Consider the following 15458-nt stretch of genomic DNA (forward strand, 5'->3'; position numbering starts at 1 on the left):
TGTTAAGTTTAACAAACCAGTCATATCAAAAAAGTTTACAGCAGTCTGGGGAAAATTTATTAATCATATCATAAAACAAAGACGATTAAAAAAGAAAACATCACGATAAAATACATAATATCTTTACCAATCACGTTAGTAGTAGTTCCATCGAATATGTCTTCTGTGTTTACGTCTAACACGCTAATCTCTTTCATAAGATTCCACTCGCCATCGGTAACACCAACAATTTCGCAATTTCCATCTTGGGCTGCAAAAGAAAAAAAAGATTGATGAATGCTGTCTTACACAACTAAGGAATACAGGAGATACACATAAACATGTCTAGCATGCACATGCGATCCGTTCCCTAGAGATTATTGGAGTTTGACCCTCTGTCTTACACAACTGAGCAATACAAGAGATACACGTAAACATGTCTAGCATGCACATGCGATCCGTTCCCTAGAGATTATTGGAGTTTGACCCTCTGTCTTACACAACTGAGCAATACAAGAGATACACATAAACATGTCTAGCATGCACATGCGATCCGTTCCCTAGAGATTATTGGAGTTTGACCCTCTGTCTTACACAACTGAGCAATACAGGAGATACACATAAATATGTCTAGCATGCACATGCGATCCGTTCCCTAGAGATTATTGGAGTTTGACCCTCTGTCTTACACAACTGAGCAATACAGGAGATACACATAAACATGTCTAGCATGCACATGCGATCCGTTCCCTAGAGATTATTGGAGTTTGACCCTCTGTCTTACACAACTGAGCAATACAGGAGATACACATAAACATGTCTAGCATGCACATGCGATCCGTTCCCTAGAGATTATTGGAGTTTGACCCTCTGTCTTACACAACTGAGCAATACAAGAGATACACATAAACATGTCTAGCATGCACATGCGATCCGTTCCCTAGAGATTATTGGAGTTTGACCATCTGTCTTACACAACTGAGCAATACAGGAGATACACATAAACATGTCTAGCATGCACATGCGATCCGTTCCCTAGAGATTATTGGAGTTTGACCCTCTGTCTTACACAACTGAGCAATACAGGAGATACACATAAACATGTCTAGCATGCACATGCGATCCGTTCCCTAGAGATTAATGGAGTTTGACCCTCTGTCTTACACAACTGAGCAATACAGGAGATACACATAAACATGTCTAGCATGCACATGCGATCCGTTCCCTAGAGATTATTGGAGTTTGACCCTCTGTCTTACACAACTGAGCAATACAAGAGATACACGTAAACATGTCTAGCATGCACATGCGATCCGTTCCCTAGAGATTATTGGAGTTTGACCCTCTGTCTTACACAACTGAGCAATACAGGAGATACACATAAACATGTCTAGCATGCACATGCGATCCGTTCCCTAGAGATTATTGGAGTTTGACCCTCTGTCTTACACAACTGAGCAATACAGGAGATACACATAAACATGTCTAGCATGCACATGCGATCCGTTCCCTAGAGATTATTGGAGTTTGACCCTCTGTCTTACACAACTGAGCAATACAAGAGATACACATAAACATGTCTAGCATGCACATGCGATCCGTTCCCTAGAGATTATTGGAGTTTGACCCTCTGTCTTACACAACTGAGCAATACAAGAGATACACATAAACATGTCTAGCATGCACATGCGATCCGTTCCCTAGAGATTATTGGAGTTTGACCCTCTGTCTTACACAACTGAGCAATACAGGAGATACACATAAATATGTCTAGCATGCACATGCGATCCGTTCCCTAGAGATTATTGGAGTTTGACCCTCTGTCTTACACAACTGAGCAATACAGGAGATACACATAAACATGTCTAGCATGCACATGCGATCCGTTCCCTAGAGATTATTGGAGTTTGACCCTCTGTCTTACACAACTGAGCAATACAGGAGATACACATAAACATGTCTAGCATGCACATGCGATCCGTTCCCTAGAGATTAATGGAGTTTGACCCTCTGTCTTACACAACTGAGCAATACAGGAGATACACATAAACATGTCTAGCATGCACATGCGATCCATTCCCTAGAGATTATTGGAGTTTGACCCTCTGTCTTACACAACTGAGCAATACAGGAGATACACATAAACATGTCTAGCATGCACATGCGATCCGTTCCCTAGAGATTATTGGAGTTTGACCCTCTGTCTTACACAACTGAGCAATACAGGAGATACACATAAACATGTCTAGCATGCACATGCGATCCGTTCCCTAGAGATTATTGGAGTTTGACCCTCTGTCTTACACAACTGAGGAATATAGGAGATACACATAAACATGTCTAGCATGCATGTTCGGTCCGTTCCCTAGAGAGTATTGTAGTTTGACCCCTTGAAATAAGTCAACAATAATAATAATAAATAGTTTATGTGAAAAAGTTAAATTTTGCGTCATAACAACTTATTCTTAAATTTATTTGATATGTTACACGAAATAACGGGGCGGTAGTGAATCTAAAGTAAAACGCCCTCAGGTACTGAAGAAAGCTTAGATCGTGGCCGTCATCATCCGGTTGGGCAGCGTTGTGAGGCGGGTTAATGTAGGGGATGTAGGAAGAGATTTATTAATGCGGGCCTTGAAGAGGCTCGGATTACATGAAGGAGGAAAAACAGATGCCGGTAACTCGTTCCACATACGAGCTGTCTGACAAAAGACGAGCACAAGCACGTTCTCATGAGGCCAACATCAACATCAACTGTGAACGGGTGTTCCGCATATGTACGTCGAGTTTCACGCATGTGCACCGAGTCACCGGGGAACAATGCTGATAGCTCCTTAGAGCTGGTTTCCATTAACATACATGAAGAACAGACTCAGCACGCCCACATTGCATCTGTGCATTAGAGATTAACTGGTCTGTTAACAATGAATTGTCAATTAGACGGACCGCCCTCCTTTGCACAGGATCAAGGAGGTTTATCAAGTATTCTTAGTAAGTACTGGGCTCTAGCCTAGATGTGGCTCCCAAAAGGGAAGGAAAATCGGCTGTTTATGAGCAGTTTTTTCTTCATCAAATATATGGAGTCACTTCATTTTAAAAGAAAGCGAATCTAGAAGACCCTTTCGAAAAGAATTAGTACAAATATTTTCTTATGAAGTTTAAGAATTAATAATCCTAAAAAAATAGCGATTTGAAATAATACGTCCAGTGACTAACACATTTGTGGCTTTAGAAAATGTGGAATTTTGGCACAACAGAAAATAACGTATTTACGAAAAATATCAAGGAAAAAAAAAATCCACAAATAAAAGCCACTATCACAAAAAAAACGTAATAACTTCATTCAACAAAGAAATGGCGAGATGAGATTCCATCTTATCAACACAATGTTGCATTTAGGGTGAGAATTATGAGAAATAACGTTAAATAATGCAATCCCCTCACACAGTGTTTCCATTGTCAAAGATTCGGACATACAGCACAAAAATGTTACAAGAAAATGAATCGTTCAACATGCATGCACTGTGCGGAAAATTATCACATCAGCGAGGGCAAGTCTCTTGAGCTGCCACCCAAATGTACTAACTACCTATCATCAAACCGGAAGAGAGAATCAAACTCCATCGAAAGAAAAAAAAAATTGAACACCGACCAAATAGTGAAACGTGTAATTGCAGATCTTATAAATAAGCTAAAGAAAGGATATTGAATAACATATTTTTATATACCTTTTATAAATTAACCCTAACTGATTTTAAAGGGAGACTTTATAGGTAACGTACTGAAAAACAATATTAAAATTTATGAATATGAATGTGTATGCACTGATTCTTGTAAAGAAATTATATCCAAAAATTTAAATGATGTTTTCATTATGCATACTAACATACAAAGTTTGGCAAAAAATTGGGATGAATTAATTGTAAAATTAAATAATTCAAATAAAAAAACCAGACTTGGTGGTGTTATCCGAAACCTATACAAATGACGCACCACCTTCTTATTACTTGCCAAAATATAATTATGTTACAACATAAATCGATACAAATAGTAAACTCGTAAAACATAAATTTAGTATTGTAATAGTAACTGAACATCCAATAGACTAAATAAACTGTATCGAAATACAATTCAAACTTAACAAATCAATAAACCGTGTAATAGCTGTTTATATAACATATGATTCGAACATTACTTCATTTATTAATGATTTCAAATATATATTATCAAAATTTAAAAATATGCTATGTGTTTTTCCAGGAGACTTTAACTAAAACATTAATGAGAACGTAGAAAATAATATATGAAATGAATATATATTAATTGTATGACTGAATAACATCATATAGTGTATACATAAAAATTACAAGAGAAATTAAAAGTCATACTACGTCATGCTTAGATCACACCTGGACAAATATAAATATTAAAGATCTCCGCAAAGTGAAGTCAATTATTTAGAAAACTAATGTATCTGAACACCATTCATGCATTCTTTTTTTATTATTACAAAATTAAATCTAAGAACATAATTTAATAACTAAAAAATCCGCTATAAATGTGACTATATTATCCGAAAAAGTAAAAAATGAGCAGTGAAACAATGTTTTAAACAGCGATAATACCGAAACGTGTTCAAACAACTTATATTGTCTCAGCACATTAAAAACTCGACCACAGAAACTACAATATACATCAAATCAAAACATAGATGTTTAACGCCTCGGAAAACCCATTATGTAAATTATAAAAAAACTTTAAAAATGCACAAAAAGAAAAAGCGTTGATTTTTAACAAAAAAAAAATAATTAAACAACTTGTATTAATAAAAGTGAAGAGGAATTTTTCAAAAATGAAATATTTTCTTCGGACAGTAACCATACACAAATGTGGAAAACAGTCAATTTGGCCATAGATAAAACTAAAAAAACTAAAAACACAAAGTCAATTGAACACGAAAACAAAAACGTAGATGCTAATATGCAACCTAAACAATGTGCGAACATCTTTATTTCTTTTTTGCTAATGCTTGAATAAATCTTGCGAAAAATTATCATAAGAGGAAGCTACAAGCCAAAAATGTGTATATTCTTGGTACACCTTATATCGTAGGTAATAGGCATTAAAATCGCTTGACAAAAGGAGTCTAGAAACGTTCGAGTTCAAGCAAAAAACTGGTTTTAATTTATTTTGTAAATAATTTTATAAGGAAGCAAAAAAGTGAAATTAATCAAGTGAAACTGTTACAGATAATCTTGGCCATGATACTATATTTTTAAAAGTTGTTTCCTTTATGCGTTCATACATTTCTATTGAAAAAAATTTTTTTTAGTAGTTTGCTTATTTATATTTTTCATTGAGTAATTTATTTTTTTATTTGTATCCTACTCAAGCGAAGCGATAGGAAAACCTTCAATTTATTTAAAGCATATTTTTTGGTATTGATAATGTAGACCAATTCGTTATGAAGATTAATCAAAATAGAAATCTAAAATTTACAAAATCAAAAAACATTATCAAATTTTGAAACAAAAACAGAATGTGAAATCTTAAAAATAATAGAAAACATGAAAGGAGGTTCATCTCCCGGATTCGATTACATTACAGTACTTTATAAGCAATAATTATTAGCCTGAAATACTCCACATTGAAAAATCTCCTGATAAAAGATACATGACGCCAACGGGACTTGAACCCGTGTCCTTTCAATTCGTTTCTCTATGTTTTGATTTGATGTATTTTGTAGTTTCTGTAGTCGAGTTTTTAATGTGCTGAGACAATATATGTTGTTTGAACACGTTTCGGTATCATCGCTGTTTAAAACATTGTTTCACTGCTCATTTTTTACTTTTTCGGATAAAATTGTCACATTTATAGAGGATTTTTTAGTTATTAAATTATGTTTTTAGATTTAATTTTGTAATCATAAAAAAGAATGCATGAATGGTGTTCAGTTACATTAGTTTTCTAAATAATAGACTTCACTTTGCGAGTAAGTAATTTATTAGTATAAGGCAGAAGAGGCATTGCGCCCCAACATCCAACAGTTGGTTTGGAGTAGGAGAATTTTAGCAAATAAATTAATTGAGAATAACTTCTATGATCTGAATGAATAAAATTTATAAAGTTGTTACTAAAGCCGATTGTTAAATAGTCGTGATTTTTAAGTATTTTGAATTTAATTCTAATAAAAGAGTTCCAAAAAATATGAAAATGCTTACAATAAATTTGAAAAACCTGCATTGGTCACTTGTTTAGAGCAGCTACATCGGTAAAATCACAAGAAGACGCACATTCTATTTTAATGTGAAGTATAATAAATGGGATAGTTATTTTGCCAGACCTCATAACTGGATATTTTTATTTTACACTAGCTGTACCCCACCACGCTTTGCAGTGGCTCAGTTTGTTAGTGCAGATAGAGAAACAAAAGCGCGTGTTGGTTTTATGTCCAACAGAAGGGTTTTTTTTTGTCCAACAGAAGAACTTTTAGAGATTTAAGATTTTGAACAAACGAACATTTACAATTTAATTTAAATAGATATATATACCGAATAGCTGTACCCCGCCACGGTTTGTTTGTGCAGTTATAGAAAAAAATACCACGTGTTACTTTTACGTCCAAAAGATGGCTCTGTTTAAAAAAACACGTTTTTACCTGTCACAGATAACATTTATATAATATAGGTATATAAAAACACCCGCGAATTTGATTGCAAGGTAATGTCAAAATTTCACAGCAATCTGTGAAGAACTTTCGGAGATTTAAGATTGTGAACAAACGAACATCACATTTTTATTTATATATATTGATATAGATGAATGTAGTTCTCGTAATTTGCTAATTAACACAAAACAATATACATAAAGCTAACACCTTACATTTTTTCTGGTTTTCATCAGGACAACGCGTTATTGAATATCTGCTTCGAACTCCAATTAATTGCAAACTGATGCCGGTTTGAATGTTTCGGATATAATACGGGTGTCCCATTAGCTATGAATCAAACGAAATGGAGTTATGGGGACGTTATTTGCAATAAAGGTAACCAAATTCAAATTCTTAAATGCCATCTAAAAAAAAATTGCTTTTAAATGATGTATCTTTCTAATGAAAGTGTTTTGATAAACTCTATTTCCATATTAAAATAATGAATCTAGTATTTCAATGTAATCTTTATTATTTATTTTAAAATAAAATGTAGCATTCGAATGGAGTGGACAAAAAAAAAGTGATGTACTCGTATGAAGGAGCTATGTTGAATATGCAGATTAGGCGATGTAGGTAGGTATAATCCACTAGTTATAAGAAACAAGCCATTAAGCTTGGTTTTAAGCTACTAGTAATAAGTTATAAATCTAAGTGATAGGAATAGATTAAATACATAAATAAAGTTTTCTCACGAAAACAGCAATATACTAATAATCTAATCATTATTATTATTATTTATCCAGATATTTACTGGGCAACTGACAATGTAGGAACGAGGTCGAGACTATAGAGAATATAGTATTTTTTAAATTAAAAAAAAAATTGCCGTTAAATGATGTATCCATCCAAAGAATGTATTTACGTAGTCCTGGCCCATATTACAATAGTCAACCTTTAGTAAGTTTTAATTTAATTTTAAAAGATCTTCTTTTTTAATATGGATATGGAGTTAGATAAAAATACTTTCATTATTAATTAGAACAACACGATTATAAAAAATACCGAAAAACACTGTTATTCTTTGATGGCATATTGGTTTAAAAAAACACAAAACATTGAAAGGGTTAAGAATTGGACAAACACATGTCTGGTCAGTTTTTTTTCTTTTTACATAAAAAAAGTCGACCACCTTTTAACATGTAAGGAATATTAGGTATTATAATGACAATAAATGTGAAGAACTTAAGAAATAGAATACTTTGCGCATTGATAATAGCACTGTCCTGTATTTTCACTTTATATTGTTTTATTTCTTTAAAATATTTATTACACACCAAATATTAATACTCTTCATGTTTAAAATCTCGTAAAATACATAAGCCGTAAATAATATAAATAAATGCTGCTTCAATTGAATACGACTACGACCCTGTCTTAACAGTGGGAAAGACAATAGTTTGGACAGTAAGTTGGCTAAGAAAAGAATTTATAAATTATTTTTTTTTGAGTTTTCTTTATTTTTATCTCCTTCCTAGCCACAGTGGGTTCCTTTGTATCCATTTATTTTTCCTTGTTGCACTTTAATTTGTTAAAAACACAAAATAATGCAACTCTCAACTGCTCTTTACATTTGCATTTATAATTGGCGCCAATTCCACAAAATCTTTTATTTTTTTAATAATAAATTTAACAACTTAAGTGCCAGATAAATACGTAACACTTTTTCTTCGTTGTAGTCGGACTTCCACCTAGTCCCGAGACATAGAACTTGGAATTAAATAGTTTCTTTTTTAATGTATGCGGAAAATGTTGCTTGTGGCGTGATGGAGGACTCATCTAGCAGTGGTTTAAACTCGCGACGCCTGGATGGGAATCCGACGCATTTGTCAACTCGGCTACTAGGTGGTTAAATATGATACGTTTTAAAGGTTTCCGTTCTTAAAAATGCTAAACGATTTTCGTCTGAATATTGTTTGTATGCTGACTTTCCGAAAAATATGAGTCGAAAGCATTTATTGGTTTGCTCTTTGACCTAGAATTTATAGTTCTTTATATTCATATTTCATGTTCCACTTCCTTCATCCACTCCACATACTTACCCTAATTGGGGATGGCATGGAAAAATTTCACCTGCGGCGCTTTTCTGTGTATTTCTGAGTGTTGCAACTAATTTTTAACTCCCTTCGCCCCTGTCACTTACTCCAGTTAGGGATGCCATAGTTCCAGAGGCTCTTAGTTTTGAGTAATGAAACTAATGTGTGGTATTCACAATTGTACTCTAAATATTTTCTATATCTATGTAGGAAATATACACATATCTTTTTGAAAATAATTAATGGATAAAATTTTTATTTGATCTTTCCAAATACAAAATAACATTTTCATATGGTTTCAATAGGGGCCCAAAAATTCATTTCTCCACTGTTCATAATCCCGAGCAAAGCCGGGTACACCTTAGCTTTTACGTAAATATTTCTAATTTATTCTGACCACTTCCTTGTTCCTTTTATGAAGGCTCCATACAAAATGTATGCTGCCCCCGCCGCTGGGGGAAGAATTTAAAGTTTTTAATTGGGTTTTCTTAGCTATTCAGTAATATTCACTTTCGAAAATTTGGATTCGTAATGTTTGAATAACAATTTATATATATGGTTATTTTTAACAAATTATCTATTTAAAACTAATTTCGTAGAGTACAGTAAAAGGGAAGTACTGCGCCGGTACTTATATGCAGAAATATCCCATGTAACATATAATGTCACTTATGCATCTTCTGAAGTATAAAAAAAGAAAGATTAGAAAGAAAAAAATAAATATAATTATTAAGAAAAATTAGTAATGCTGATTTATTAAAAATCTCTCCAAATTATTAGTCATCCTGTTAAAAACGGGACTGTAAGCCGCTCCCTGATAAAGCGTTGTTAAATTCGTAATAATATCGGATCACATTCATTCCACCTGCGTTGGTCTTAATTACATATCAGGACGAAATGCAAAAACGTTGGGACTTGTTCGTGTTCGGACATCGTGACAAAACACTGGTATTTTATTGAAGGTTTTTTTGGATAGCTATCAATTCATTCGTTAATCCCGTTTTTAACATGAAAGCAAATAATTTGAAGAGAATTGAAATAAATATTTTTTATCAGGAAGTTTCTTGGTGCACATCTGAATGTACAGTACTAAAAATACAGTAATTTGTTCTGAAATCGGCGCTACTCGGATTTTTTCATGGTAATGTTTTCATTTTAATAAATTTCTAGATCGGGTATATCTGGTACGTTCAATATTTTAGTCTTGACTACAGCTTGAATAAAATAGTTCCAATTTTAAAAACAAAATTAAATATAATGTCTTGGATGCGTTGCTTCACAAAATTTGAACAATTCATCAAATTTCAACGTTCATTTTGGGGTTCTCTGAAAAAGTCTGATTCAAGTTCTGTTGTAATATAATTATGGCCAGTTACTTGACAGAACCGAAATAATCACAGAAATTGAAAAGACCTTTCACAGAACTTGAAAATTAACTTTAAATTAAATTTGAAAAATCGTTCAAATTCTCGTCAAAAAACCCGTCCTTATACTTGTATCTGGGCCAATTGTTTATTCTATATTCTAAGTCTTTTGGTATAAAAATGATGAGACATGACGTTTTCGATGAATGTATCCAAGATAAATAGCATTATTTCATGAAAGATATGAGAGGAATGCTTTGAGGCAATCGAGAACTGGAGCGATAAACAAACTAATCTATTGATAATGTGAGCGATATGTTGGGAAATGATCGGAGCATTTACGATAATAAATATTTTTGGCAGCGGGCAGATGCGTCAATCGCAATCCTTGTATAATATATTATTACCTGTTTTGCTACAATGCTGGTTGCCATGTTTAAATCTTACAAACCATTAGAAAATATAATATACTTGTGACATTTTCAAAATTGGAACAGAAGATGCGTTCAAATCTAGAAAACTAATAAAGTACCAACGTAAAATATGTTTTATCAGACAAATTTTAATATCGAATCTGTTTTTGAAATTGGTGCAGTAAAAAAACAGATAGCAGAAATATTACTTCTATAGACTGTGTAAAACAACACTAATTACTAGACATCGGGATATAGTGCGTATATTTATGGACAAACAAAACAGCTAAATATGCACGATGCCGATTTTTATGCCCAAAGTATACGATGATTAAAAATAAACAATAAAGACCAATAACAAAAAACGCAAAATTACATTTGGTGAGGGATGAGGGGACAAAATGAATATCAGGAAAATGAGAACTTTTGTTAAGAACAACTAATTTTATATGCAACATTATTGCACTGCAATGCTAGTTAAATTAAGTCATCTGTTTGTAAGAATAAAGATAAGTATTATTAGAATACACGCATTTGGCATTATGAGCCTTACCTACCTCCGTGGTTGAGTGGAAAGACTCTCGACTAGCAAGCTGTGAAGGTCGTGGGTTCAAATCCAAGCGTGTGCAAGAAAATTTTATTTGATTTATTTGTCTTATTTCACAAATTGGAAGATTCTCTCAGTATCACTCTGGTGTAAGACCACTATTAAGAATTGAAATGTTGTTTGAAATGTGTTTGGTGACCAGATCTCCTTCCCCTCCTCACTACCCTTCAGCCTCACAACGGATGCCATTGTCTCACTAGCTCCGGACGGTTAGGAGCAGTTGGGACTTTTGTGCCTTATTCACATTAAAAAAAAATAATATATATGATTGTACAGCATCCCAATATAGATTGACAAACTTATCTTTGCAGTCGGTAGCTGTCGCTAATATGGATTTTCTGTCGCTAATATTTTATAATATGGACTTATTTTGTATCCTCCATAAGAGGATATCCTCTTATGGAGGATACAAAATAAGTTCGTTATTTCTTTGGCCTCCCGTTTAGTTAACCGCGTCAAGCTATGTCTGTCTCTCTGTAATTAGGCAGCTATTGCCCAGTTTTAACAACTTCGGTACTAAGTTAAGATGAAGCTATCGGTGAAATCATTATTTTTGATTAATTTTTATAGCAAATATTTTTTTTATGAATACCAAAAAACACGCTTCGGATGAATTGAAGCTTTTCCTATCGTTTCGTTCAAGTAAAATTAAAATAAAATTGCTAATTACTTTATGAAAAATGTAAGCGTAAACCATTAAGTAATGTAATTTTAAGTAGAAAATTACGAACGCGCATAAGAAATCAACCGTAAAAACTTATTACATCCATTTAAAATGCTTTTAAAGCTTTTTTCAGGAGCTGGAATCAAATTCGCTAACAACCTCATCAAATGCCAATCGGGTAGGTCCGACATTAATTTCGTATATTAAATGCTGTAATGTAATCCAATTTCTGAGATATGCATATATGTCCGCGTGTGTACGTGATGCCACTAAGTTAATAGAATGCATTGTCATCGACAACAAGTCTATCTGCCGTGTTTCAGCTCGATCGGATGTCGTGAAGTTGGTCAATTTCCGCTTACAAGATTTGCATTAATTCATTCAAAAACACAACTAAATTAAAAAAAATATATTAAAAATAAATACATACTTTTAAATATTAATATTTTAAAGTGCGATTTTATGGCTAAGATTATTTGTGATATTTTCCATTCATTCAATTTTTTCTTTGTTATTTAACTATTCACAAAATAAATAATAACCACTTTTGCGCTTAAACCGACCATTTTGGGTCTTCATTTGCCGTGCGATTTTTATGCGTATTGCCTTTATGGGTAGTGAGGTGTGATATACTTGAAAGGTCCAGTTGTTTCGCAGAAATTCACTTGTGACAAAGTCTTCAAACGGCCATTCAAAATCATTTCCTTTTTTGACATTTGAAAGGTTCCTGTTAAATGCCAATTCTAAGTACGTTTTAGCTTTTCAACAATTTGTTATCAGCAGAAGAGGACAACTATCATGTTGTTGAGCTTGTTAGCTTATTACAATTTGATAGAAAGCTAAAACTCAACTAGAATCTTTTAAATATTCAACGTTTATGTCATGTTTATAATAATACATTTGATTTTCTGCGAAACAAGTGAGCCTAAGAATAGACACATTTTTGTCTTGGGTATTCCTTTTAAGTCGTTGGCTAATAAGAATAATATAAACATGTACAAGGATATATATATATTTTACCTAGAATTGGTTCACACAAAAGCGCTACAAGTAGAGTAATCGAACAGAACGCACTTCGAATCGTCTTAGTCGACATTTTTATCACTTTTTGATCACTGTTGACTCACTGTCATTATACGTTGTTTTATCACTGTTTTACACTGATATTGTTCGGATAGATTCACCTGATACAAGTGTCGTTCGGATCACTGCCAATTAATGACTATTTACATTGCAAAGATTATTTCGTTTCGCATATCGCATCATGAGATAACAACACCTCTTGTACCTACCTATTACGGATTACATTTCATTTGTGTGGGTGTTTTCAAAAGAACACAAAACACAACAATGCGGTTAATTAGCCTATGTCTATTATTATAAAAAGGATGAAAATTTCATTGAAAAAGCAAAAACAATACATTTAATTTTTTTTACCTTCACATACATGCACACATTCGTTCTTCATGATTTAGGTACCCTTTAATTTTACTAAGAATAAATTAATTTGATAAGTACATACATGTTTTCAACTAAGCGTAGTTATTTTTATCCTTCTAATAAAAAAATGTATGACACCGAATTTGCAAAACATATCTTCATAGCTCCGTTACATCTACTGCTGACCTACTGTTGATTTTGGTAGTCACCTTTGGTCTGGAGTCCCAAGGTTCTTGAAAAAACTCTTGACGCTATTCAGATTCCCCTCTTAACAAACAGGCATCTGGTGGGAATGCTGTCCTTGTTCTACCAGCATTTCAAAAGAAGATCCTCCGAGTAACTAGCGTCATTGATCACTTTGGCACCCGAGCATAGTTGAGAAACATGACGAAAACACGCGCCTAACATTTGTAAGTATTAACATTATTTTTAACATGAGAATGAGTCGTATCTACGACTGGTTTTTGTGGTCGATAGATCAGATGTGGAACGATTTACCGGCCTCTGTGTTTACTCCCTCTTACAAAATGTGTCTCTTTAAGATCCATGTTCACTCATTCCTCTCCTCAAAAGGTCCCTCCACAAAGCTTCCTAAAAGATGACATTTGCTCCGAGGTAAATTATTTTCCTCAGGGCCAATGGCACCATTATTTTTCTCGATTGTGAGGTTAAAAAAACTAAAACGCTTTAGGATTTTTTCTGAACAGTGGGATTTTTCTAGAAAATTTCCAATACTTTTGAGGCACTATTGAATATGAACCTTGCGAAACAGACTTTCTCTTTCAGAGAAGTTGGCAGTTACGCAGAAAGTTAATATTATGTTCTAAATATAGATTTTTCTATATCAGTTCCAGAGAGATATTTATTTCTTTAACGTCATCATAATTTTATATGGCTTTCAGAGAGGAAGTACAAGTATGTTCATAGTTTTTCTTTAGACACATACATGAAAAGCGATGGAATTGGCATTGCAGGTATTGATTCAACATAATATATAGATCGAAATACAGGGTTCATACACAATGCGTTTACATGGAACATTTTATGGAGAATATTGCCATTCGACAGTTAAATAAACTAATTATTTTTGTATTTTTTTTATTATTGAAATTGATAACATACGTTAATTCAATTACAATATTGCGCTTCTCTTTTAAGCAATGTTTATACTTAAATACTATACATTATCTATGAAAACAATTGCGCAGCAAAAGTCTATTACTGATACCAACGGATTTAAATTATCTCTATTTTCTATAGTACGCCTTGGTGTGTAAAATTGAACTTAAAATTACATTGATTAGATACACTTATAGTTTATTGTATACATTTATAATATGTAATATAATAGGAAGTACCTACCTACATACTACTATATATTAAGTTCAAATAATAGAAATTGAGAATATTAAAAATAATTAAAAAATGTTAAAAATGTGTACAAGTGTTATGGAGTGAGTTCCAAGCTAGGCCGAATGCCGTTGGCCTGATACTATCAGAAAGAGTTCCATTTCACAATAATAGCAACATTTTATTGAGTTATCTCCGAGTCCTTATACCGTTTCCAATAGAAGTTCCACGATAAGGACATAATTTTTTTTTTTTTTTTTCAGTTTATGAAAGGTTAAATGATACATCATCATACCAGGCATAATAATTCATACCTTTGCTCACACTTCTGTGTATTGACTCATTGAATTTTTTCTAGATATCGTATCCCTAATCGCAGGTATTTTGACCCCGAATTATTATCATAGACAAATTGAATGTAGATATCTATCGATTGAGTTAATTATTCGCCGACGTATGATAAATAGCTGGTAGTAGGTAAACTAACTAGTGAAACAAAAGAAAGAGCTTCACCATCACAATGTGTAGAAATATAATATAATTTAAAAAAATGGTAAAATAAATATGATGCAAATGTTTTTGGCTTTCACCCTTCAAGGATGTTCAAGGCCAACATTTTAAATTATGGAGAGAGGGAAGGTGAATTCTTATATTAATTTTGTTTAAATTGGCAAATTTCAAAAAGATTAGATGAGATGTTGAATGGAGGGGAGACAATTTTAGATAAGGCTTAATAGAAGGGAGAATGTTTGTTTAGAAAGGGACAACCAAACAGGATGTGATCTAAAGTTCCCACTTCTAAAAATAAATACTTAAATTATTCAATATTTTGGGTGTTTCGGGAAAAGGGCTATGATCCCAGGTGCAAATGCAACCATAAGATAAATATTATAGCA

The 15458-nt window shown here is 33.0% G+C and overlaps 1 protein-coding gene across 6 annotated transcripts in view; it reads right to left on the reverse strand.

Moving 5' to 3' along the window:
• Nucleotides 1–12973, reverse strand: part of LOC149426322 (uncharacterized) — a 43508-nt gene extending 30535 nt beyond the window's left edge. For all 6 annotated transcript variants that reach the window (XM_089650572.1, XM_089650609.1, XM_089650586.1 and 3 more), the window contains exons 1-2: nt 12793–12973; nt 128–250 (exon numbers count right to left, since the gene is read on the reverse strand). In XM_089650572.1, the coding sequence (XP_089506698.1) occupies nt 128–250; nt 12793–12868 (199 nt within the window). In that variant the 5' untranslated portion in view covers nt 12869–12973. The remainder of the gene's footprint in view (nt 1–127; nt 251–12792) is intronic.
• Between the last annotated feature and the right edge of the window lie 2485 nt (nt 12974–15458).

Source organism: Hesperophylax consimilis, chromosome 1 (genome assembly GCF_061612785.1).
Source record: "Hesperophylax consimilis isolate HC1 chromosome 1, BYU_Hcon_1.0, whole genome shotgun sequence".
Taxonomy (NCBI): Eukaryota; Metazoa; Arthropoda; class Insecta; order Trichoptera; family Limnephilidae; genus Hesperophylax; species Hesperophylax consimilis.